General features: G+C 43.0%; 1 protein-coding gene across 18 annotated transcripts in view; it reads left to right on the top strand.

Moving 5' to 3' along the window:
• ADGRB2 (adhesion G protein-coupled receptor B2) overlaps positions 1-27,980 on the top strand; it is a 1,191,470-nt gene that overhangs the window by 1,003,861 nt on the left and 159,629 nt on the right. For 15 of the 18 annotated variants that reach the window (XM_069223314.1, XM_069223308.1, XM_069223306.1 and 12 more), the window contains one exon: positions 270-355. In XM_069223314.1, coding sequence (XP_069079415.1) covers positions 270-355 — 86 coding nt within the window. Of the gene's footprint in view, positions 1-269; positions 356-17,662; positions 17,759-27,980 lie in introns of all 18 variants that reach the window. The other 3 variants (XM_069223304.1, XM_069223312.1, XM_069223298.1) reach the window with 1 other exon arrangement.

Raw genomic sequence — 27,980 nt, 5'->3', positions numbered from 1 at the left:
AATCTGAAACTGCTGTTTATTGTGACAACATTTGAGTTCATGTTAGTACTATGGAAATGAAAAAGTATTTTGGGTACGGGATGTATTTGAGCTTACTGTATTCAAGGGAACTGAAAATGCAAGTGAGATGCTTGTGTTTTGTACCTCATTCCGTGCGTGGCGTCTGTTGTCATGGTGTTCCTTATCATACTGACCCTCTCTGTAGAACCCACCTCCTTCCTGCTTTATTTCTGTCACTATTCTGACAACATTCTCTTTCTTCTCCGTAGGTTAACATGCTCATTGGCATCATTGTTTTCAATAAACTGATGTCCAGGGATGGGATTTCAGATAAGTCTAAAAAACAACGGGCAGGGTGAGTTACCGTGCTCGGTCTTTTTATAACATGAGTTTTAATTTCTTCTGGGTTTGGTCTTCCAACAAAGCACATGCCAATGGAATATTCACCTCTGTCAGTTGTAATGATTCCAGTGTACTTTCCTAAAATCTTTTTTTGCAGTATTCTATTGGTATTAAGAAACAGGAGTCTTCCTGATCAATCGCTGTCAAGTCACGTATCCCCACATAATCCCTAAAAGCCCAATTGAAGCATTCCTGGTCGTCCAATTAAATACTACGGCAAAGGATTTTCCTGATACTGGACTAATCTTGCCAGTGTATTTGAAAAATTACTATGTTTTCAATTGTATTGCACCTGCATTCTTGGATTTTCCCATTCTCAGTTTGTGGCTAAGAGTGGCTGTGTGTTGTGGTACTGGAAGCTATTCCTATGGTTGTTCATTAGAATTTTGAAAGCCTTGTGCCCTCATGTATGCATTTGCTATGTGGGCAGAGCCCATTTACCAGTGTGAAATTGAAATTTCTAGTTGTGATCTGACTGCCCAGCATCGTGGATTAGATCCCTCTTTTCTTCTGTTTGCCAACTTCCTACACAGGTGTCCATTTTTGTCTTTTTTCTCAACATCGTGTTGCTGTTATCTTACCTTCCTCCTATTTTATGGTATATCAATGTTGTTTTAAGCCTTTTGGTGCTGTGCCAGTGTCTGTGTGCAGCCTCTGACCCCCTATAGCCTCTGCTTCTCTGATTTTGACTCTTCCTGCAACTGTTACTTCATGGTTTCCTCCAGAAGAATCTGGTATACTGGCAGACTATGGATGGATCCATGGTGCATGAGTTTTTGGATTTCATCTTTAGGAAGAGTAGTCAAGTTTCAGTTTGGCTGCTCATAAACTAAGTGTAGTACTAAAAAGCTCTTCTGTCATCAACAGAGTGAGGTACCCTGGATAACATATATTGGGCACACAGGATAAAATGATCTTTTGAGAACCACCAGCTCAGTCCACTGGTGATAGCAGGTTCCCAAAAAGGCAAGGCGTCTACCTTCCAAGAAAAGAAAAGTACATGGAATATCCATAAAAGTCCTCCTTTGAACTACTGCATAATAGGGACTTTAAGACAAGGGGAAGGAATTTTATGTCCTTCCCTTCTGGTTGAGGTTCAGCAGGTACAAACTCTGGTAGAAGATGTTTGGGTGGAGGTCTTGAAAGATACTTTTCTGTCTCGTGAAATTCTTTGATTTTTATAAATATAAGTATATTTTTACATATGTTTGTTAAAGGCACATATTTTTAATACTTACTTTCAAATGTAATTTCTTAATCCAATTCAAAGAAATTAGAAATTGATATTGAAAACATGAGCCCTTGCCTGAAAAGTCCATTTAAATTATTTTTGAAAACTCTCCTTCCGTGTATCGCCCCTAACCCCGATCATAGGCAATCCAGATTTCCACTGGTGTTGCAGAGGTCCACTTTCTTACAATGGCAAGAAGCCAACTGTAAGAGGGCAGGGGACGTTTTGATACAAATGGAATCCTAGACTTCCCCCAACTCTACTTCAATTATGACCTTCCCACCCTCCTGCAACCACATATTCACCTTCATCCAATCCGACCACTTACACCATTTAAAAAGTGTCTTCTCTCGCGTCAATCCAATAAATGTATTCTTTCAGATTTTTACACTTTCCTCCTAACTCCTAAAACCCATATTAAGTCGCTGGCACAAAAAAGATGGGAAGTAAAATGCAAGAGCACCTTCAACCCAGATAATGACATGACATCTTACATAGAGCTTGCGCTTTGGGCTTTAGCACGTCAGGCAAAGAGATGTCTCTTTAAATAGCCCATTATTTGTACTGATGGCTCGTGCTCTGCATTAAGATCTGCTACTCAACTGATCAAGAAGCAATCCCCTGAGGGTTTGCCTGTCTTTCCACCAGAGTCAAGCACTCAGGGTTCCAGTCCTCGGCATCTACCAAGCAGCAACGTGGGCCTCTCTGCATGCATTCACCAAGCACTACTGATTGGATAGTCAGGCCCATGGGGATGGGCACTTTGCCCTTTTGGTCCTCCAGGAATTCGTAGTGTGAATTGGATTCACAGATCCGCCTCCAGAAAGTTATTGCATTGGTATCTATTCTAAGGTTAACGAGCCTGAGGCTAGAAGTCTTTAACTGGTGCACAAGTTACTTACTTTTAATTAACGCTTTATCTCATAGAGACGCTGTCTAGCTGCTTATTCCTGATCAGCCAACCCATCCTCCCTGCAAGCAGAATTATAGGATCAGGGCTGTTCCCCTTTTCAGGGCCTTAGTGTTCCACACCAGTGGTCAGTGTTCTTCGTGGCTCTGTGCTCTTGGTGTGAAAAGTTGCAAAAAGAAACTGACATTAGCTTGCTGGGGTGATGCCGATATAGGCACTGTGCATGTCACTTCCAGCACGGACGTACTCAGAGCCGAACAACGCCACCTACCGTCTTGCAGGGGTAATTCTCACAAAACAAATTCTGGATCCAGACTGAAGCCAAAGGTAAGGAATCTGCAGCTAGATAGACTCTCTACTAGATAAGGCGTTACAAAGGTAAGTAACTTGTTCTTCTGCTAACGGAGAAATCACCAAACAAAACTGCAGTCAAAATTATGCAAAAACCTTAGGGCAAGCAAATTACAAACTTGTTCAAGGCATGCAGGGGTTCATGGGTTGAAAAGGCTTTGACCTGCTTTCCACTCTTTGCTGATAGTATGATAGCGTCTCCTGTTCTGTCTCGTGATGTCTATCCATCTGAAGGTGTTTCTTCCTGCCGAGGGGCATGTTATGTAATGTGTTAGTAATGCCAGAGGGTCGTTTGATGTCAAAAGACTGTCATGGTTAGTTGTCATGCCCCTTTTTCTTATTCATATTTCTTCTTAGTGATGCCTATGAATCTGGGCTTCTTCTAGATAATAGCCTTGTTCAACCTGCCCAGAGAGGTCCCTTGGTTGATGATTCAGCCGCCTTTCCCATGGATGACAACAGAGAGCTTTACTGGAGCATAAGCTGGTCCTGTGTGGATATGTGAGCTGACTCAAATCAGAATTTCTCATGCTTTGCAGAGGAGAGTTGACGATCTTTCCGAATATTGCTCCTTGCCCCTAGGATCTGACCTGGCCAGAGGACAGACTGCATGATGCTTTCCTGGCTTAAGGCAGTGCTCTGGGCTCCATGTGGCCAGCCATATATGGAGGAATCTTCCATTTTGAAGCATACACACCCATGGGACTCTCATGGTACACCCTTACAGGGTAAATGGGTGCTGTAAAGTGATCCCCCCTGTGGGAAAATCATACACCAGCATTTTGGCTGTGGAAACAAAAAGATCAGCCACAGACAGCTACATCTGCTGCATTAATGCATCTAGCTGATCTTTGGTTAACATTGAGGTTATGGCAGCTGCCAAATTTTTGCACAGATTGTTCTTTCATCATCAAATGATTGTGAATTTCTGTTGAAAGATATGTGCCAAATAGAAAGCTTGTCAAGCTGTGAGACAAAACTTGTTGCCTGCAAATCAATTGTCTCAACTTTCTCTGACTGTAGTTCCCATAGTTTTTGTCTTTGATTAAACAGTGTCCCCAAATTGTGTGTTTCTGAAAAAGACTTCTAACCACTGATTCTTTACCTTAAAATATTCCCCAGGCATCAGACTGGCTCCATAAATTCTTGAGCAAAACTATTGCCTATATAAGTGCCACTCCAGTCCACTGACATCAGTTCCTTTCTTTCTTGCAGCAACATTCACGGATCCAGAGAGCTACCTCAATCACTTTTTGACAAACTTTTTCTCAACTTTTGTCAAGCTACTTTAGTGCGAGTTGTGTTCCAGTATGTTGGACTTGTCTCCTCAAAAACCCACGGGTTTTAACCTCATCAGGAAATGCCACAAACAGATCTCTGTGACTTATCCCCTGTTGGTATGCCTTTGGTGCTTGGAGTTAGGCCTGGTGGTGTGGCAGCAAAAGATGTCATGTTGCTCCTGATTTTGGTGATGGTCTCTGTTCTTTCTATCTTAGGCCCACTTCCGGCAACGTTCCCTCGACCGGACATTGTCAAAGCGTTGCTCAACCTCACTGCACCCTTTAAAGGCGACAGAAGGAGAGCAGGGCCACCCACCTGTGGTGCCGACATGACACCATCTCTGTGCCTCCCAAAGTTTCCTAGTGCCAGAGCGACTCCTGCCCACCTTCCTCAGGTTTATGAGGTCATGGCCCGCATTCTTAAAGGATAGCAGGATCAAGAATTGTTTCTTCGGGTTTTCCGCAGCCTAATGCCAACCACATTCTTCCTTTCACTTTGTCAGTGACTATGATACGAGGCTTCAGACCCGTCAATACCAGCCCTACCCACAAGGCCAGCAGGCTTCCCATCTTTTTCGTGGCCACGGCAGAGGTTCCCACAAAACTAGTGGACACCAGAAACACCATACAGCCCAGTCCTCCACCCCTCCTGCTGCCTCACTCACCAAATGTCTTTAGTGCACACTCTTTGGTGCACAACAATCTGGTAGGAGTCCAGCACTTTTTACCGGCGTGGCAGAACGCCACCTCAGACAAGTTGGTATTGCAGATTGCTCAATGGAATTATCTCCTTCCTTTCATCGCAACCCCGCTTCCCATGCCACCGACTGTGCAATGGCTACCCAAGGTGCACCTGTCCTTATTATGTAAGGAGGTTCAAGTTCTTTTGTCCAAAGCAGTCATTGAGAGTTCATGGACACCAGGTCGGGATTGATACTTCTCCTATTTTTTCTTTATGGCAAAAAAGGACAGAGGCCTCTGCCCTATTCTAGACACTCACTCTCTCAATGCCTTCCTTAAGTAAGACAGGTTCAAGGTGCTCACCCTTGTCCAGGTCCTGTCTTTCCTGGTCCCTGGAGACCGGATGGTAGTGTTGGAACTGCAGGACGCTTATTTCCATGTCCTAATCGTTCAGGCTCACAGACACTACCTCCGGTTCAGAGCATTTCCAGTACACTGTGCTCCCCTTTGGCGTCACCAGAATGCCTTGAATGTTCAAGAAAGTGATGGCAGTGGTTGCTGCTCATCTTCTGAAGTCAGAGTCACAGTTCTCTCCTACCTTGATGACTGGCTACTGAATACTGAAAGCGGGCTCGGCCTAGGGAGCCTTCACCGATCTCCAGACCACAGCGAGTCCAGGACATTCGGGGGATGTTTCCGATAATTCAGCCTTGGGTCTGGGTTTTGAAGAGACCGACTCTGAGGCTAGTAAGTCTGATGGCCTCCAGCATCATCCTGGTGAAACACACCAGATGGTACATATGCTCTCTACAGTGGACTCTGAATTCCTAGTGGGCACAGCGCCAGGGGAATCTGTCTGATTGTGTCCAGATATTCAGAGGAGACTGCAAAAGGTCTGCAGTGGTGCATACTGAATAGCGATCTGGTAAGTGCCAGACAACTCTTGCTTCCCCTCCCAGAGCTGACAGTAGTGACTGATGCTTCGCTTCTGGGATGGGGTGGCCACCTGGGAGAGGTGGAGATCACAGGACCCTGGTGTCCAGCGGAATCCCAGCTGCACATCATCCTGATGGATTTGTGGGCCATCCGCTTGGTTTTGAAAAAATGCATACCATCATTCAAAGGGAGGCTGGTTCAGATGTTCATGGACAACACCACTGCCATGTGGTACTGCTAGAAGCAGGTGGGTTAGTGGGTCCTGTCCCAGAAGGCCCTGTGCCTCTGGATGTGGCTGAAGCATCAGGACATCTTCCTGGTCGTGCAACACCTGGCAGGACCTCTGAACACCAGGGCAGACAAACTAAGCTGTCAAAGCTTTGTGGACCACAAATGGCATTTACACATGGAAGTGATGCAGGGTCTCTTCTGCAAATGGGGAGAAGCTTGGCTTGATTTATACACCACCACTGAGAACGCACAGTGTCAGCTCTTCTATATATTGCAGTGTCCAAAAGCCTCTCTCCCAGAGACATGTTCTTCTTTGGGTGGAGACTCCTGTACACCTTTCTGCTGATACCACTCCTGCCCAGAGTCCTCAAAGAGATCAGAACTGACCAGTCCCAAGTCATCCTAATGGCTCCAGACTCATCATGGGAGAGTATGGTGGTATCCCGAACTCCTGAGCATGAGCATCTCTCCGCTGACCTGGCTGCCCCTTTGGAAGGATCTTCTGTCACAGCAGCAGGGTAGTTACAGCAGCAGGGTGGGGTCTTCCTCCCAAAGTTGTTGATGTTATTCTGGCAGCCAGGTGTCCCTCAATGAAATCTGTATACGCCTGCCATTTGAATAGGATTGTGGCTTGGTGTTCAGCTAAGCATGTTGACCCCCTGCATGCCACACTAAATGAGGTGGTGCTGTTTGTGGTGTTGGCCCACCTGTTCTTTGGTTGCAAGATAAGCTGTCCCTGTTTTAGGTCACCTATTGTGATTTGATTCTTGAATTGTTTAGAGCATGCTTCCACTTTCCCCTTTCATTATGGCTAGAAGGATTTGAATTTGCTATTGACCTACCTAATGTGTTCTCTAATTGAACTGATGCAAAGCTGTCCTCTCAGACTTTTGACACTTGAGACAGTCTTCTTGGTTGCCATTGCATCAGCTTGGAGGGTGAGTGATCTTCAGGCCCTCCCTGTTCACCCACCATATACCACCTTCTCCCAGGGCAGATTGGTTATTCACACATATGCCTCCTTTCTACCTAATGTTTTGGCCCATTCACATTGATCAAATTATCACTCTTCTGACGTTCCTTAGTCGCCCCTCACCCCACTATGGAGGCGACGTTCAATCGTTTGGATCTAAAGAGAGCCCTTAGTTTTTATATTGATTGTACCAGAGAACACCGGTTGGACAGTCAGCTCTCATTGGATTCACTGGAGCAAAGATGGGCGAGGCCGTGCAGAGGAGGAGCATCTCTTGGTGGATTAAACTATGCATACATATCTGCTGCCCATTAGTGAAAAAGCACCCCCTGGAAGACTTGTGGGCTTACTCCACCGGGGCCAAGGCTACGACTACTCCATTGGCATGCGTGGTACCAGTCCTTGACATATGCAAGCCAGCTATGTTGCTCTGTATGGACATGGAACATTATTTTCTGGACAGTCAGGTCCGTCAAGATGGACACCTTGCCCGAACCTTCCTGCAGGATTTTGGTTTGGTGCGCAGAGGTAGTACTCAATAATGTCTGGATCCAGGTAATGAATCTGCGGGTAGCTACAGTCTCTGCCAAAAAAGGTGTTACCAAACGTAAGTAACATGTTATTTATTGCCACCTCTAGACTTAAAGTGGTTGTGAGGGCAATGTTGATTTCAACACCTTGTGCAGGCTTTAAATCTCAGCTTTAATTAGACTGCCTTCACAGTGGATCACCAATGCCCCATCACTACTGCCAGCCCCTGAAAAAAGACTGCAGATATGACAGATAGCGGAAATAAGCATTCACTAATAAGTAGTTGGTTTCTGGTAGAGTATATGTTGAAGAAGAGCTATTTCTGAAAACCTTACAGGACATTCTGTCTAGCTCTTTAGTAGATATGTGCTGTGTATGATAGAGAACTCTAGCTGCAGATTTCACACCTTTTAAGTACTACCCAGGCATCAGACTGGATCTGGAAACATTTAAAACTGTATCTCTGAACAGAAACTGTCTGGACAGCCAAGTTGGCCGAGAGGGGCATTTTGCCCACTCGGCCCTGCCTGGGTTTTTTGGTGTGAGACAATTCACAGACATGCCTCCTATTAGTCACTGTTTTGGTATCCATTCAAAAATGTGAGGTATCTGCTGTTAGAAGTCTTTTTCAAAGGAGCATGTTACTTACCTTTGGTAACTATTTTTCTGGTAGAGACTCTATCTAGCCTCAGATTCCTCACCGACCCATCCATCCTCCCTGTTCTGTGAATTGGGCTCTGCCCATTAATAAGATCCTACATCTAGGAATCTGCATACCGGTCATAGACAATTGGCTATTGTGGCTCGGTGTCTGTGATCACGGATAGCCGCAAAAGCAACAGACAGTGCACAAGAGTGGTGTCTGTGTTAGCCCGCATGTCATTTTTAGAGCGGAACGGAGACAGTGCCAAGCAGTGCTCCATTACTGCTGAAAAAGTTTCTGGATCTGGTCTGACCCCTGGAAATTATTCAAAAGATGATGACTTTGCAGTTAGTTTTTATCAGAAAGACCAATACCAATTTGTTACCAATTTGTTCATCTGCATGGATGAAAGTAGTGCTGCTTCAGGTCTGCTGTCAAATAAGTCATAAAGGCTATGCCATTTGTGATTGCTATCTGATTAACACCCTTTATGCTGTCATTAACTATGTGAGCTACATGCATAGTATAGTGCTGTCTGTTCAGCATCTTTCATTCTCATGATCTTCATTTTTTGTGTCAAAACAGATGATTTCATTTGTAAGTGCTGTCTGCACTACACTTGCCTTTTCTCTCACAGACTGAATGTTGCATGTCCATTCGGGCAATCCTATGCCTAGGGGCTTCTGCGTTACACCCTTCTAGCTCTTTCTTGGCCTACATTCGTTACTTCTGTGCACACTATGTTAGTCCAGAGTGTTGCCTGCACAGCCCTATGCAGGCCAAATGAGCTGCCATTCCTTAGTGCTGTCTACACTCCTTGATTCATTCTATTGGATAGCATGCAGTCTTACTGATACTGATGAGGAGACTCTTACATGCCTAATCAACTGAACTGTGTAATTGACATAATATTCTAATTAAAACAGTTTGCTCTAAAAAGTCCATAAAAATTGGGATTAGCAGCCATTTCTTTTCTCAGAGGAAAGTTGTCTTAAATACATTGGAGTATTTACAAAACACTTCTAAGAGATGTTAGAACAGTTTTTATCAAACTAATCCAGCATTTTGTAAAAACTATTAAGGTTTTCTGATTTGGATTGTTGATTGTTACATATGCCTTTCGGATTGGTTCTCAGTAAACAAGGGATTAAACTGTTAAGAATATCAAAGTACATTTTTTGCTGGTGCCAAGCCATTTTGGAGACCACCCTTCCATTGCCGCCCCCACACCAAAGACTCTTAAATTTTGGTTGAGATTTCCTTCCAACTACGTTTGTAGAGAGAAGATGGGACTCTTCCTCATTATGTCCATTATTGTTGATCCTTTCCGGAACCTTCTTGTCAGTATACAACTTAAGCCAAGACTGATATCCAAGTGTATGGGATGGTAGATAGTTTGGGCGTAAAGCTTGCCCTTATGACAGAATCTACACCAGGTGCTACTGTAAGGTTCACAAATGCAGATACTCTGAAAAAGGAGGGAAGAAAACAAGTGTAGGCAGGGAATTACACTATCTCAGTGGCTGGTGCCACACGATGTTCACTCTATGCAGTTGAACGTAGTGTAGATAAAAAAAGTACTGCTTGAGAAAAAGCTAGACATTTTTAATATAATTTACCTGACTTACATGTCATAAAATAAATATCCCAACAAACAGATCTGGTTTAATGGTAATTTCTATGGCAGCCCTTATAGACCACGACTAGTAATTTTGCAACACATGTTCATAGTTACTAGAACATACACATTTATGGTTTAAAATAATGAGCTACACATTTCAGTAAGATGAAATTATTACATTCATCAAACCTCTAAAAATGACACCGGAGTTATCCTGACCACCTTCCAGAAGAGTTCTAGACATGCCATAATTGTATCTGTAAAGCCTCTGAGCTAATGGTTATGGACCACTACAATAATGGATAAGGTAGAGGCCCCTCCTCACAGAATTCAATCAGTTGATCAGTTCAACAAAGTTTAATAAAGTAATAAGCCCTTAAAAGATAATTAACCTCATTAAAATGTACTAACATATGGATATTACACATTTAAATTTTGCAAAAACTCCACTTCATTTTTATCATAAAAATGTCTCTTAAAATGTCAACAAGGGAATCACCCTTCATCACCATCTTCATTCTAATAAGTAAATTAGAAGTGCCTTCTATGTAGAAAATACAATATTTAAAACATGGAGGATTCAGAAAAGTTTCAGTTTAAAAAGTAACAGAAGACAAGTTAATATAATGTATATTGTAGAAAATATTTAAGTCACACAAACATGCTCCTCTTATTCTTCATTGAATTCAAAATAAAATATTTTTTAAATGGACTCTCTGGGAGTCTTTCTCTTAACAGTCCATCTCCAATGTAAGAACTCTAGTTAGCGGTATTCAGTCTGAAGGATTCCCCATTTCAGTCCGTCCACAAATATGCACACAAATAACTTTTTTAAAAATAGTTTTGTAGTGAGTAGGAGTGTAAGTGCTTGTTTTTTTTCTGTTTGAGAATCACATACATTGCCCCCAAAGACCTATTTGTACTATGCATCCATTCCACCTTTAATCCCTACCTTCAGATTTAGTCAGTCTCCTTACCAGTATTCTTTCAAACTTTCCTATGACAACTGCACCACAGTATCTACACATGTAGTACACAACCATGAATTTATATATAACTCCATCAAGGGAAGGTTGGTGCAGTGGCTCACAGACAACACCAACGCCATGTGGTACTGCAGCAAACAGGGCAGGGGTAGGGTCGTTGACCCTTTGTCAAGAGGTCCTGTGCCTCTAGACATGGCTAGAACATCAGAGCAAATCCCTGATAGTTCAGCACATGGTGGGTTCACTGAATGCCAGGGTGGACAAACTCAGCCGTCGATGCCTACTGGATTGTGAATGGAGTCTCCACCTGGAGGTGGCACAAGGTCTCTTTCAACAGTGGGGAGAGCCTTGGTTAGATCTGTTTGTCTCTGCCGAGAATGCGCAATGTCAGCAGTTTTGCAAGCTGGAGTTTCGAAGACTGCTCTTGCTCGGAGACCTTTTTCATCCCAGAGTCCTCAAGAAGATCAAGAACGACGGGACCAAGTCTTCCTTGTGGCTCCAGACTGGTCACGGAGATCCTGGTATCCCGTGCTATTGAGCATAGCCATCGATCCTCCAATCAGGTTTGTCCATTTGGGGGAATCCTCTGTCTCAACAGCAGGGGAGGGTCCTTCACCCAAACCTGTCCAGTCTCCACCTTCTTGTGTGGAGACTGAGCGATGACAGTTGATAGCCATTGATCTTCCTCTAAAAGTCTGTGATGTCATCCTAGCAGCTTGGCGTCCCTCCACCAAGACTTTATACACCTGCCGTTGGAAAAAAAATTGTGGCATAGTGTGCAGAATAACAAATTGTTTCCCTTTCTGACGCTCTTTCTCAAGTTCTGCTTTTCATTCTCTCTTGCCCTGCACGGGTCTTCTCTAGGCATTCTTAAAGGCTATCTCTCAGTTATCCCTGCTTTTTGCAGCTGCCTGACCATCCGTCCCATCCTCAAGTCCCCTATTGCACATAATAGGTTTCTAAAAGCTTTTGTTCAGCTTTTTTCCTCCTTCACCATTTATCGTGCCTCAGTGGACCTTAATATTGTTTTAACTTTTATAATGTGTGCATCCTCCAAGCTACTTCATAATTGTCACCTCAGGCTCTTTAAAATAAAAACAGCCTTCCTCGTGGCCATCACATCTGCTGGAAACGTTAGTGAGTTTCAGGCTTTATCATCCAAACCACTATACCTTTCCATTCATCCTGACAAACTGGTGCTTCGCGCTAGTGCCTCCTTTCTCCCAAAAGAGTTTACTCCATTTCGCATAGGCAAATCCATCACTTTGCCTACTTTTTATGCTCCTCCACATCCCTCTAAAGAAGAAGAGTGACTCCACTGTCTGGACCCAAAAAGAGCACTGTTCTACCTTGATCGAATAAAGGAGTCCCGGGTGGATGACCAACACTTTGTAGGGTATGTTGGAGTGAAGAAAGGACAGTCTCTGCAAAAGCAGAGCATCTCCAGATGGGTTGTACTCTGTATAAAAATCTGCTATGCACTGGCTAAAAAACAGCTCATTGAGGGCTTGCAAGCTAATTCCACCAGAGCTAAAGCTGCAACCACTGCATTAACATGCAGAGTTCCAGTTCTTATAGCTGCCAGGCAGCAACGTGGGCCTCTGTGCACAAGTTCACAAAGCACTACTGCCTGGACAGTCAGGTACATGGGGATGGGCACTTCGCCCGTTTTGTCTGGCAGGACTTCCTCAACTGAAACTGGTCTGCATAACCACCTGTGGGGATTGTACTGCTTGGGTATCTATTCTAAGTTAAGGAATCTGTGACTAGAAATCTCTATCAGATGAACACGCTACTTTCAGTAAAGCCTTATCTGGTAAAGACCGTGGAGGCCATTCTGACTTTCCCGCTGGGCCGGCGGGTGCCCGCCAAAGGAGCGCCCAGCGGGAAAGGCCCTGCAACAATGAAGCCGGCTCCGAATGGAGCCGGCGGAGTTGCAGGGGTGCGACGGGTGCAGTTGCACCCGTCACGATTTTCACTGTCTACAATGCAGACAGTGAAAATCTCCCTGGGTCCCTGTTAGGGGGCCCCTGCACTGCCCATGCCATTGGCATGGGCAGTGCAGGGGCCCCCAGGGGCCCCACGACACCCGTTCCCGCCATCCTGGTTCTGGCGGTGAAAACCGCCAGAAACAGGCTGGCGGGAAGGGGGTCGGAATCCCCAAGGCGGCGCTGCAAGCAGCGCCGCCATGGAGGATTCTCCCAGCCGGGGGTAATCCGGCGGGAAACCACCAGACCCGGCTGGGCGAGGAAGCACCGCCAGCCTGTTGGCGGTGCTTCCGTGGTCGTCGTCCCTGGCGGTCGATGCCCGCCAGGGTCAGAATGACCCCCCATATCTAGCTGCAGATGCCTTACCGAACCAACCATCCTCCCCGCTGTACAAACTAATTTCTTTGGACAGGGCTGTTCCCTTTCAGGGCCCTAGTTTTCCACATCATTGATAAGTGTTCTTCATGGCTCTGCGCTTCAGGTGTGGAAAGTTGTGAAAAGAAACAAGAATCAGCACATGTAGGAGGTGGATATATAGGCACCACGAACGTCACACATGACACGGTGACGATGATTACGTAACATGGAGCCAAGCGGCACCACCTACCTACCTACTGCTCACGAAAAACCTTCTGGATACAGTCTGATTCCTAGAGAAAATTCTATGGTAAGGAATTTGCGGCTAGATATAGTTTCTACCAGATAAGGTGTTACTGAAGGTACACAAGGGGGGAGGGAGCACACTGCCTCTTATCCCAGCACAATTCACCCGATTGCATTCTGGTAAATGCAGTGTGCTTACTTCTAAGTTGCTGTAGTTTTTTTTTACCAAAGTTGGTGCAGGTAGTGCTGTTATCTCTAGACACGTGTTTCTGGATCTAGCCCTTCACCAGTAGAGAGCAGAGGTAGTAGAGAGCAGAGAAAAGTCATCTAGGGTTGCTGGTATGATGCCCAAGTCTTCACTGGTCAAAATACTTCTCCACATGCACACATCCAGCTCATTGGCTCAAGGGAGCCTTTTAAACATAAGGGGGAGGATGGAGCACACTGCCTGTCTGCCCAGCACAGTTCACCCCATTGTATTGTGGTAAAAGTATGCATACAACTAAAAGCACTCGTATTCCATTTAGTATCGCAAACAATAAGTTAAGAGTCCCAAGAGGTGTTCCAGAATTACTCTTCTTTATTATTTCTTCTCTTTCGTTCCAGCCAAGTCTACACGTGTTTCATCTGGGTTATATCTCGCCTTGACTTCCTCAGGACTTTTAAGGCTGTGAACAGTGTATACAGAAGTACCTATAATGTTTTAACATAAATAAAATGCAGAGCTGCATAATAATGTATACCCTCTAATTATATCGTGCCTGGTGGAAATCAACACACTAGTGATCAATATACATTACTGTGGAAACCTTGTTAATCTCCCATATATTAAAATTAAAGTCTCTAGTGACGTGTCAATAAACCATGTTTTCCAAAACATGCACACACAGGTGAAGTCCCTCAACCCAACCTACTTAGTGTACAGTATTTAAGTACTCCTGATATTTAAACTACCAAAATTGCCATATACCTTATCAAATAAAAAGCTTCCAGATATTTTCTTCTCTATAAGATCCTTTCCATCATCTGTTCAATTCTTCCTGTCCCAATCTCAAACCTATGTATTATCCAATCAGGTTAATTAGATGAAAATATTAATACTACTGATTATTTATTGGCTATTAAGTATGCCATATTATGCTTATACAGTTGCTTACCTCCTTATCAGCTTAATTATCTGTTCTAAGTATACCAATCTGGATGCATTCTTTAAAGCACATCCTATAACATAAAATGACACTTCAGATAATGGTCAACATTGTAAGCCTGTTAGTCTATACCAAGCGCTCCACTGAAGCGCTTCTTTGAAATACTTCCAATTGTCTATTAAACTCATCTCCTTGTAAATCACTATTCAGTCTGTTAGCACCGCGAGTACTCGTTCGGTAAAGAAAGACAAGTACGCGTCTCCCTGCTCTATAAATAGCCCCTCCTTCGTAGTGTTCGACAGAGAGAGAAAGGACTTCTATATTTACTACGACTTCCACAGAAGTCTCCCAACGGAATCCTTTTTCTATTCTTATTCATCGCTAGTAGAAACAAAAAAGAGAACTATCTCAACGCTCATCAGTAAACTGTTATATCCACTATACATAACCTTGTGCCTGATGTAGCTAGATAAAAAATACTTTGTACACATATTTACCCCTCTCTTGATAATTGTCATTCCATTTGAAGTTGCATCCATATAACTTAAGTCATTCCCTGTATATAGTGAAAACAAGACTAATTAAATAAAGTAAAATAGTACTAAATTATATTCAACCTATATATTTGTATGTATATATCTAAGCAGCCATTATTGTTATACCTAACTCTTATGTTTATCCACTGACTGATCTCATATTCAATATGTACCAAACATCACAGTGTATATCTTATACTATACCTGATATGTTAATATCTCTTTGTGTTCACAATCAGAATAACAGATATTAAGTTCTTATTCTCCTTCTGTGTGCATAATTTTGTCCCACATAACAGCATTATTATATATTATCTATCACCTATAAAATATTCTAGTTCATGATCAGAATTTAATCCACATTCTACTGCTCTTAGTCTCATAATCCACAATGACTCCTTCATCCTTAATGATAGTTCCTTGTTACCTCCTCGTGGATTTATCTTAATCTGATCGAAACCAAAGAATTTGAATTCTTTATGTACATCTTGTGCTCTACAACCCCTCATATGTGTTACAATAGGATATCTTACATCATCTTAAAAGTAAAAGTAGTATGCTTATTTCAAAATTGCTGTAGTTGATCGCTAAATTTGAAGGTAAATAACTTGTTAATCGATTCTTTATCCTATTTGGGCGGCATAGATTTGGGCACTGCACTAGAGTTGATTTATACAGCAACACTATCTGCCAATATATGATGCTCCCTAGCAGATACAACCTTGCACACAACATGGAGGTGAGTAGGGGAGTGTCACAGCAGGGATGAAATAAGGAAATTAAAGCTTCTCTCCTATCTTCATCTACATTGAGTATCTGTTTTGGCAGCTGCAATTATGCTGTGTTCAAGAAGATGAGACTGAATGCCAGAGCCTGCCCAGTGCATGGCGTCACCCTTTGAAATGATCAGCTACTAACGGTTTGTGTCAGGGAAAACTACCTCTCTTTTCAGATATTACTTACCACCTGTTGATGGTTGGTTGCATTGGCAATTTGCCAGCTCCAGGAATTAATTTGTGGCAGTTTGTGTTCTACATGATATATAACACAACAGAGATGGTTTTAGACGATATCAGTAGTAGAAATATACATATATTCTCAAGTAGCTTTCTCTTTCATTATCCGAAACCCTCCCATCTGAATTGCTGGATAGAGCTGGATAGTTATTTGAAGATAACACATCTGCAGAGGAATTAGCATTTGTTAGAAGGAAACATTAAAACCCTTGGGCAGTGTTCAAATAGATACTTTGTACTCCTCCTCCGAGGAATCGTTATCATATGCTCACCTCCTCTTACAGTCCTCTGGTCTCCCAAGTCCCTCTGTGTATGGAGATTTCTAGGAACGGAGGAGATTTGGCGTATCTGTTTTACCAATGGTACGTAGCATTCTGTGTTCCTTATTAAGTGTTCCATTCTCTAGGACACATGAGTGACTATTCAAGTGTTTGACTTTAACATATGTACACATGATGTAGAAATGTGATCACGAGTGTTTTTTCTTATTATTGTAAAAGGTTATAAATGTACAGTAATATCGTATAAACAAATATTTTGTCAAAACTTACCTAGGTAATTGCTAAAATTATGATTTTGAGCGTACATTTCCAAGCATAATTGTGGGTGTATAAAGTCTAAGAATAGCTCAAATGTATTCTTCAGCTTCTGCAATTTAGATGAGGTATAGTGTGAACAATTCAGAACCTCTACTTGTGGGCTACACTGACTGTACCTGTGCAGAATGTACCCTTGTTTGGGCGCAGATTGCTCTGCAGCCTTCCTAAAGTAAAGTGTCTCAAAAGTGTTATAGGATATGTTTGATGGGAGAGATGGTATCCAAACTTTATGACTAAACGCAGTTTCCTTTCTTGCACTCATAGCGTCATGTACTCAAGGAATTCATGCTCGTATTTGTTCTTCATTTAAGGACAAGAGAAATATTTTTTTCCCAATCAATTTATTTTTAGACCAATAACCAATTTTATGAGCACTATCTATTTAAGTTAAGAATAACTGAGCATTATTTTGAGATTGCCAGCCCACAGATAAGCTGAACATATTTCAAGCCCATCCATTTTATTCATAGATTATTGGCTGTGCCACCCATCCTCTTTCTAGCTGTCACTTCATTCAGTTTGTGTGTGAAGCGTGCTGATAATGCAAGCTTTACTAACCAAGTCTTTCTTTCTGACCCAGCATTTTGTACTTCTGTTCTGTTGTTTCCTTTCTTGCTTTTACATGTTCTTTGTTTTTCTTCTTCTTTGAGCCTCGTTTTTTTTTTTTTTTTTTTTAGGGTTTTCATCTATTTTCCTGTTCCTCTTTTCTATCCCCATCACTTTTATTGAGTACTCTTGCTGTGTCTTCTTTTTTACCATTCTCAAAACTGTTCATTTTTATTCACAGAGACTCTCTACCCTTCGTCTGTGTACCTGTCTCTCACACTATCCATCATTGTGTGTTTATTTCATGTTCAGTATCCTTCTTTCCCCCAGCCAGAGTTGATCTTCCCTCTTAATTTCCATGTTTTTCCTCTCTTCTCATATCTAACCTTTCTTCGTTTTTTCCCTTGCTGCTTGTGTGTGCGGCGATGCATTTCGTGTCTCATGTTGCAGTGGGAAGCAACCTTGCGGCAGCCTGCTCCTCCAATGTTCCAAACGCAGAGTGATTTCCAGCCCGGCGCTGTCTGCCACCACCGCCAGCAATGCCATGTTAGTCTCATCCAGTTTGGCTTCTCTTCATTTCGCAATGTCTTTTTTTATAGCCATGACATGTAAAAGTTTAATCCTTCTGGCTATCACGGGGACCCGGTTTTATTTCTTCATTAATTAATTATTCCATTAGCTTCATGCCTTGTCGTCATGTAGACCTGCACATTCCTGGGAGTTTGTGATACAACTTTGTACACTGCTATAGCTTTGTAAATTGGGAGATACTGGTAGGGGCTAAACGTGTCTATTCCTGAATGATGCCACTTGTGACCATAAAAAATCACTCTGTTCTCCTTGATCCTAACTCTAATAATAGATTAGAATAATTTCCTCCTGACTGATCTTATCTGTAGCTGGAGACTAGATCTGTCCCCTGGTGTACGTGGGAGGATACTAGATCAAATGAATGACTGTAACCATTAACTCCTAAATGAAGCCATTCATGACTGATTCCAGCTCTGATCAGAGACTAGAGCCAGCTACTCCTGACTTTCCCTCCTGTAACCTGAGACTAGAACCACAAACACCTAATCCATGCCAGGTGTAACCAAGTAGTAGATTACCTTGGTCATTTCTGATCCCAGCTGTAAAGGTAGGCTGCATTCATATGTTACTCGTCCCGCTTATATAAAAAACCAGAACAATCAATCAACTTGTTACTGGCCCCAATTTAATCTGGAGGCTAGAGCAATTATTTTCAATTGAACAATTCCAAGTTGTATCCTGAGACTAGAATCATCCAGTCTTGGCACATTACTGTTGAAACCATAGGCTAGAAACATGCATTCATGAGGATGCCCTGCTAAAATAGAAACTAGAGCCACTCCTGAATGATTGAAGTAGGCAGAGATTAGAAATATCCACTTCTGTTAGTGTTTATTTGAGATAAGACTATAACAGGGGTCTCCAACCGTTTCTGTGACAATAGATACATTCAATGAAAATCATCCTGAGCCACTAGTATTATTAGTACTGTAACAGTGACCACGGCAGGCAAGGTATTGGCCATCATATGGAAGATTACCAGCAGTAATCGCCTCAGTAGATTCGGCAGGGTTGCCAGCAGTAATGTAAAAAAGTCAATCGATTTTGAATGCTTGAACATGGCAATCCATACCAGTGATAGCTGCAATGACCCTGGTACTACAGGCATGATATTGGTAATACATCTGCCCAGCGTCAAACGACTTGTCACTCAAGTATCAGCTTTAAATATATTTCGAAAATTGAGGCATGTTTCTCGAAACATCAGTTAATAATCCTTGAAAATGCACACATTTTCCCATCAAATACACACACTCAATTTTTTTATACACATATCGATTAAATTAAGTGAAAGTGTCTAATAACGTAGGCTGGCCTGCACTCGCTAGAGCTACTCACAGGTAGGTGGAAAGCCACCAGTAGCTACTCTTTAGGGAAGCCTGGACTATAACCATTCATGTCTGACTGATCCCTTCTGTAACCTGATCCGCATCCTCCACTCCTGTATGGACCCATTGTAACCAGACTCTAGAAACATCTCCCACTTCCTGAGCCTAAATTTGAAACTATGCTGTAATTATCCACTTCTAATCCCATCTGTGCTAAACGACAGCTATAAACACAAGGGATCCAAAACTATTAGAGTTGCTTTGCAACAAGAATCTTAAGACCATCCACTAGAGTGAATCCAGTTGTAATCAGTCTGGAGTCCTCCTAGCTTTAACCAGAGACACAAACCATCTATGCCTAACCCTGGCTCTCACCAAAGACCTGAACCTTCCAGTCCTTAGTGATTATAGATGTACTTAGAATCCATACCTACTTAATTCTTGGTTATTTCTGTTTTAACCAGAGAATTTCATTTTCTTAAGTAGTAGCTAGGGCTTAGAACCATCTACTCCTGACTGAGCCCACCTCTAACCTGAGGTTTGAACCCTCTATTCCTGACTGATCTCTGCTTTGACAATACACTAGAATCATCCTCTCCAGATTAAAACCTTTCACTCCTGACTGATCTCTGTTCCAGTCAGATGCAAAAAGCAGTTTCTCCATACTGCTCCCAGCATTTACTATGTATTGCAACCATCCATTCCTCTGTTTGTGGTTCAGTGGTCTAAGCTCTAAATAAAGTCTAGAAACATCTCCCCCTGACATATCCCGGCTTTCTCCAGAGACTAGAAACGTTCTTTAATCAATGAGCCCAATCATTAGCAGAGTAGAGCCAGTTTCTTTGTTTTGACACACTAAACTGCGGAGGGGGGCCAGCGGTAACCAGAGACCAGCACTCTACAACCATAATGAATCCAGCTATAACAAGAGTTTAAAACCATCCACTGCTGAGTGACCTAAGCTGTAATTGAAGACTGGATCCAAACACCTGTGATTGATCTCAGCTATAACTGGAGACTATAACCATTTGCACACGAATGTGCTGTATTGCTAGCAGTCTAAAACCATCTTCTCTCTGTTAAACCCATCTGCAACCTGGACTAATGACAATTCCCAGCTGCATTCGGAGACTACAGCCAACCACTACTGAGTCAGCCTTACTCTTAACAGGACACATTATTTAACTCCTTACTGATCTCACCTATGACAAGAAACCAAAACTATGCACTCCTGGTGGAGTCCAGCTCTCCCCAAACACCAGAACTCTACACTCTGAATTGATTATAGCTATTGTGCACACAGAGACTAGCACCATCGACACCTGGCTAACTCTCTGACTGCTTGGAGATTGTTGGGGGGTGGGGTGTTTGCATTGAGCCTTTTCATTGGTTCTGGCTAGGGCACATGGGCCTGGGGAGAGATGGTATGCCTCATGTTAGTTAGTATTGGAACGAGAAATAGTGTTGAGGATGTATTGTGTTCTTCCTGGGAGGGAGACATGTGCCTGATGGTCACACCAGTACTTATTGCTGTTGTCTTCTGATTCCTTATTAAAGAACAGTTTGACACATTCTCAGTTTCCCCATTGCAACTGCACTTATTATTTCACATTCTCTAACACCAGTTTCCTGTACTACTCCCTGCATGTTCCACTTTTCACACCCTGCTGCCGCTTTGTTTACTCACAATGAATCGCAATAATCATTCATCACTCTGGTCAGTGCTCTGCTTCTTAAATCTGTAGGAATGATCATAGTGTCTCAGTCAGCAGTCTTTCAGCAACACAGGGGTGTGGTTGTCTGAATGTCACCTGTGCCATTTCGAAGCTCATAACACAAACCTTGCTTTGGACTTCAGGGTTATACATTGGCTTTTATATTTCTATTATGTTAAACCTTTTCTATAGTATTGTAGTGACATATCACCTTACGTTAAGTGTTTCTGCCCTACAGTTGCTTCAAAGAGATGGTGTATCCCTTCCACCACTGGTTCCATGCGAATATATATATATTAAAAACATTGGTCATAAAAATAAAGACATAAATAGAGTACCGATGGCCAAACAAAAATGGCCAACCTCTCAAATTCCTAAATTCAGCCAAACTAACTTCCCACTTACTTAGATTCTGTTAAACACGAATTCAATCATATTTGTGGGCATATTTCGAGAATATTACCAAGTGCAGTCTGAGTCATGTTTTTTTCTGCAGTCTACGGCTTTTACTTTATTTTTGTCTATACTTTCTTTCTTGAATATTTCCACAAGGCCTTTAATCTCTTAGTAATACCTATAGATGCTCACTCCTGTGTTGAATGGTGTAACTGTAGAGAGACAAATGGGGACAATGACTGTGGAGAATCACCTTATTTCCCTAAAGGATCTAGCCCAAATCAAAAAGAGACAACCTCCTAGACTCATTGATTATCCTTTATTGAGGAGAAAGAACTCCTGTTTTTTTTTTGTATACTGCCACCCACATATTTCTATATGGCATACTCCATCATCGAGTCCTCACCCTGTTTGGATGTCAATACTGGGTGATGTCAACGCTACTCTTCAATGGATCGCTTTGCTTTGTGTAATATCCTTATCTAGGAACAAGAAAAAATAGATTAAAATGCGTAAGGTGATCTACTGAGAATTTCAGTTTGTTAAAAAGGCACTTGGCATGTTTAGAAACTAGAGCAGGGTGTGTATGGATAGTTTAACGACTTCCGCATCCATAAGCAAACTTGTTTTAGCTGTTTCAGCTGTTTTGTTAATCGCCGTCCAGATCATTCAGCTTTCATCAGGACCAGCAAGATCCCTCAATGCTAAAGAATTTTCAGTTCCTTTATTTCCTTGCCTTGGGCATAAAATTATAAAAACCAAACTCATCATGCAATCACTCATGCAAAATACTGATACCACACTTCGGATGACAGTTGTGTTTTTAGGGAACCTGGAATTCCAGGTGGCTCAGTTTTGAAAAGGTTCCTTTTTGCTCCATAGGTAGTTATCGGCAGGCAAACCTTTCGTCACACTTTCGTCAGGAGTTCAAACCGGCACAGCACCGATTTTGGTCCATTGACTCCTGCATGTATGTATCTACAAGTTTGTGGACTGAGGGCTTGATGATGATGCATGCTACATAGAAATATAGGGTGAGAGTCAGTTAAAAAAGAAACAGAAGTTCTTTCCCCCTCAAAACAGGATAATCATTATGTGTAGGAGGTTGCCTTTCTTCTTGTTGTGGCCAAAAATGAAGTAAACCTGTACATTCCTCTAAATATGATTAATTCACCTAAGATCGGAGAATGCAGTGGTAATAAAATAGGATCTGCCTCCGGTTTCCCATGTCTCCCTGCACTGTTCTCCTTTATGACCCCCAAGCTAGAGTACAGAGCCACGATCATCTGAAGAGTGTTTCTCTAATTTTTATGATTTACATAGCACCAACCTGTCATCTCATGGCCACTATATAATAGCTTCATAATATCTTATGTATAGCTGTAACACAGGAACACATACATTTGTACATATACAGACACATAGGCATACGTATGTACCTACACCCATGTGGATGTTCTGTGCGCTCAGGTCATGGTCTAGACTCTAGACTGATCTTTGTGCGTTTTGTGAAGCATCACTTGAGGTTGTGGAGATTCGAACGGGTAGTTTGATGGAAAAAAGACAAGGAATGGGACTGTGTATCGATGGGGCATTACAGGAGTTTGAGAAGGTTTCTTAGCACACTTTAATTTGATTGTTGCAACCTTGCCATTTGGTTGCTGTGCACTTGTTTACTGCAGATGGAGTTTAGCCAGGATACCAGGTTGGTTATCTAACCCACTTGCTACAAACACCACAGGTTTGGATGTTTGTCACTGGGGTGAGATAAAAGGGGGGCAGCAGGTTTTTCAATGGTTTTTTTTCCTAAAAGGGCAGAAGGTACAATGATCTTGAGGGTACTCTGTCCTGCAGTGATCGACTTTAGAGTTGAAGGCTGGTCCGAGCAGTTATGTTTCCAAGCACTTACGCGGGTACTGCTTGGTTGAAATCTAAAGGCTGGATTTAAACATTTAGAAAACTTGTCCCTGGTGCTTCCAGGAAATCGCCCTCCAAAATCCTGGCTAAGATATCTTGTTTGCCAATCTAAAGTGCCTTTTGTTGCGCTTGCTGTGAGGCAAGCTCCTTCAGGTATCATGGCCCATTTCTCTAAGACGTCTTGTGCATTATGAAATTGATCTCATTTTATTATTGTTGTCTTAGAATGCCGAGATGGGGCATTTCATCTTGGGTTTTTTCTGATTGCTCCTTTTAAAGATCCATCCGGTTGGCCATATTTTGCTCTCACTGCAGGCTGCCTGCAAGTTTTTTTTCGAATTGCAGTACAAGGAATGACTGGTTCTTTTGGATCATGGAAATTTGGGTGTTAACACCTGTAACAACTTTCTTTTAAGCATTATTGTGATGGTTACATAACCTTATATAATTACCTGTTATGTTATAATTACTTACTGGTACTCCTGTCACTGTGGTTTCTTTGAACGAGTGGTAGGATCTAATAAAGCAAGGAGAGCTGTAAGTTAATAATGTTGACTGCTTTGTTTATTTGAGGCACTTATGTTACGATTAATTAAAGTAATCCAGTTAAGATTATTTTTCTCATACTTTCTACTGATGATTCCTAGTCACTTAAAAAGACAGATACGCTGCTATCAAACTTTAGTAGTGTTTTTTTTAAACTACATCCTGTTTTTGGGTGACCAGCTAATGAACAGCTGTAGCTAGAATTCTTTCAGCGTTGACATCTAAAACCATGTCATTAAAGCCATTGAGAACCTGTAGGACAAAGGGTGAGTTGTAAGTGCAGGACTGAAAAAGAGGGGGGTCAGAGGAATGATGTTTATTGTAAGTAACTGTAGCATTATCTACTCAGTTCCTTTCTGATCCTAACCATACAGTTCTTAGGAATCAACAAATCATCTTTTGCAGCTTTTCCCAATCTTTGCATTGACCAACTAGTCGTCTTAATTCTGAATGCCCTCTCGAAGAATCTCTTGGGAAAACATAATGGACAAGTAGTTGGGAAATGCAGTTCAGGGAATTTAATCGGGTATCTTGCAGATGTCTGTGTCACACTGGCTAAAGAGGTAGCATTTTCCCTTGTGATGCAAATGCCTTGGTCCCACAAGCAACTCATCCAAAGCTCCCTTGACATAATCTTGGATATTTCCAAGGTCTTGGAGGAATAATACCAGAACCAGACGTGGTGCTCTGATCCCATGCCTGTCCATGAAACATTCAGTACCCTTGTCCCCACCCCGGAGTGACTCATACAATGTACTCTATAGCCAGTAAGATGTTTCCTGAGCTTTACCTTTTCCCAGGAAAGAATGTGTGTATTCATCTGGTAAAAGTCAAGCCTGTGGTTTCATTTTGCTTAGTATTTATGCATAGTCTACATCATCCCTGTGCTTAAGCAAGCTTGATGGGTAGCTACAGCATAATTAAGGCATGCCATTGTGTTTTACAGGCCTCATCTCTTGGCATGATCATTGAGTGAATTACACTCCTTGGTTACTCAAACATCTTGATCACAGCCTTTTCCAAATCTCTGTCTGTGCTTCATGAGATCCATCACCGATTTCATCATATAAATCTTGTGGGTGGGAGGTCATTTGTTTTGTTGAATCAGTGCCTACTTTGTACTTGCACCTATTCCTTACTCGAGATCCAGATTTTTCCTTTTAGCAGTCCCCTATGACAATACCTATGCTGCCTACCACCAGGGCCTTGGGATATGGCTGACAAACTTCCTCCTCATATTCTGGAGGAAACCTTAAAGGTTTTGATACACACACTGGGCACACATATGCGTGGAATTACTCCGTGGCCGCAGTTTGCCTGCTTAGACGTTTAGACATTGTCAGTCATTATTTCCCTCACTCAATTTTAAGTCCTGGTAGGTGGATATGCTGATTTGCATAGGCTGCACTTTCCCCTGCTTCTACTGTTCTTAGAAGTAAAATAAAGCCTGTCTCCTCCTTACTTATTGAAAGAGAATAATGTCTTTATGTGAAGCAAGCTTCATAATTTCTTTGACTAACGACCGAGAGCCCGCGCAGAAAGGAAAGGTTTTACACATTCAGCAGAAGTACATTAAAAAATCGAAATCTTACTATCACACTCATCACCCTGGAAAGTCAGGCAATCCACCATCTCCATGGAACTTCAAGACCCCTGCCTCAAAGACATGCCACACTTTCTCCACGGTCACCTAGACTGGGCTAGTTTCCAGAGCCAAGAGTTACTCATAAGCGTGGATGGAAACACATCTTAAGTTCTCTAAACATTGCGAACAGAATCAAATCCAGTTTTTGAAGCGTTTATACTAACACACTAGATCATCGTAACACACAGCCTGATAGTGGCAGATCTTTTAATTGAATGGTAGCCTGCTATTGGAGTAGGCAGTAAGAGCTTTGAAAGCCAAAATGACACTTTTATTCTTATGAGGGTCTTTAGACTAGTAAAGTTCAGTTCTCTTAATAGTGTTCAGAGCAGCAGTGAACGTATTTTCTGGTAGTCCAACGACCCTTTCACAACCACACTAAGTATCCCCGCTACTGCTCATTAACTGTGCATTGAGAGCAAACTCAAAACACACAATTACAGCCAGATGGGTTATTCCTTCACAGACCATGGGACACGCTGGCATATTCTGCTTCGTAAACATACTCTCCATTGATCGGCTCTGCTTTCTTATTCTCCTCTCTTGGGGCTCTTCCCCTGTCGTATCTGTTAATCATTTCTCTTCCTAACAACCTCTTTTTGTTTCTTTATTGCTCCACCACCTCCTTCTGTCTAAGCCATTCACCTCTCCGAGTTGTTTCCCCTCTCTCTGTCCATTTCTTTTGCATACCATTGTTAAATATTCACCTTAAAAGGCAATCTTTTATCGTGTCTCCACCGTTAGAATTGCAGATTTTCTAATAAAACGAAATAGAACTTAAATAGACATAAATTACACCCTGTTGGTTTAAGTATTATTTTATTAATTACAAATTACTTTTAGTAACCACGCTGAGCTAGAGAATGGCAAAAGTAGATTGATAATGCGCATGAAGTAACTGCGCTTTGGGGCCTTATCAAGAGACAGGATAATGATACAGAAATGCGACAATGAAATGCAGTACTGAGTTGTGCCAGTGTAATAGCATTTCTGCATCCTGTTTAAAGCCCCAAATGAATGTGCAATCCTTTTGACAATTTTCACCCTTGCGGCCACTGTCACATTTCTGTAGAAATAACTCCCCAGTGCTGCTCATCGCAAAAATCCCTACAATTGTGAAAATATCTTTGGCAAGTAACCAGTTACATTTGTTTTAACATTCAGCACACTATGGCCCTCATTACAAACTTGGCGGGCGGCAGAGGCCGTCCGCCAAGGTTGAACCGCCGGGCGACCGCCAATGCAGCCGCACTCCCGCGGGGTCTATTATGAGATCCACTCTGGGCCGCTACACGGGAGCCGGCTCCAAATGGAGCCGGTGGTGTTGCGGCTGTGCGACGGCTGCACTTGCACCCGTCACGCTTTTCACTGTCTGGTATGCAGACAGTGAAAAGCTGCATGGGGCCGTGGCAGGGGGCCCTGCGACTCCCCTTTCCGCCAGCCTTTTCATGGCAGTTCATACCGCCATGAAAAGGCTGGCGGGAGGGGGACTCGTAATCCCCCCCTGGGCAGCACTGCCCTGGGGGATTTAAACCGCCGGGACAAAAGTGGTGGGAAACCGCCGGTCCCGGCGGTGCGACCGCGGCGCTTCCGCCACAGTCGTAATTCCCCTGGAAGCACCACCAGCCTGTTGACGGTGCTTCCTCCAAAACAGCTGTAATGACCCCCTATGTTCTTGACCACACAGAGTCCTTGAACTTCATCTTGACGTGTTACTTGTGGTGACGTGTTACTACATGACAGGGAGGACGTTTTTTAGCCTTGAGCTACAATTTTATATACCATTGCAAGCTGACACTTGTAAGAAGTTGCTTCCATTGTAGCGCACAATTGCTACTACCAGAGATCAAACATTTTGATTATGAGTTTGGCAGACAGGAACACCCGTCTACCAAACTACCGACGGTGTGGTTACCACCGTGCTGGCTGCCTCCCTGCCGGCCCCATTAAGAATTTCCCATTGGACTGAGCTAGGCTGACCCGTGGAAACCTTCAGCCCAGTGAGAAAGTAGCAGCAGGATTGTCACCAGCTTGTGATCGATCCGGCGGCAATTCTGCCACCCACAAGGGGCACCGGCTCCCTCGTAATGTGCAGACAATGCTCATTATGAGGGTGCTGGGCAGGGGGACACCCCCTGGCCATGGGCAGGGGCAGTGCTGGGACCCCCCTGGTTGCCCCCTGCACCTGTTCTCCCCCAGCCTTTCATGGCGGTGAAACTGCCATTAAAATCCTGGCAGAGAACCAAATTGTAATCAGCAGGGTGGAGCAGAGTTCAGCTCTGCCCTGGCTGATACAAACCTGCACCACCGTCAGCCCATCGGGATCTCCAACCCTGGGGGAGACGGCGGTAGGTTGGCGGGGCTGCCCACAAACCTCGTAATGTGGCAGTCAGATCACCACAACTGTGGCGGTCTGACAGCCACTGTGAGTGTGGCGGTATGAGGACCGTCACACTCGTAAGTAGGCCCTTAATATATGAAAACCCAATACTAAAAAGTAGGGAGTCCTGATAAAATTGAGCTTTATGACCACAAATTTGTTTGGATTGTTCCTGATGGCATTTCTTTATCAATGTTTGGTGCAGGTCTTTTTGCTCAACTACACAATGGCCCTTACAACTGCCAACGGT

This window comes from Pleurodeles waltl, chromosome 3_1 (assembly GCF_031143425.1).
Source record: "Pleurodeles waltl isolate 20211129_DDA chromosome 3_1, aPleWal1.hap1.20221129, whole genome shotgun sequence".
Lineage (NCBI taxonomy): Eukaryota > Metazoa > Chordata > Amphibia > Caudata > Salamandridae > Pleurodeles > Pleurodeles waltl.
The sequence above is the reverse complement of the archived record's forward strand: the minus strand, read 5'-3'. Positions and strand labels throughout refer to the sequence as shown.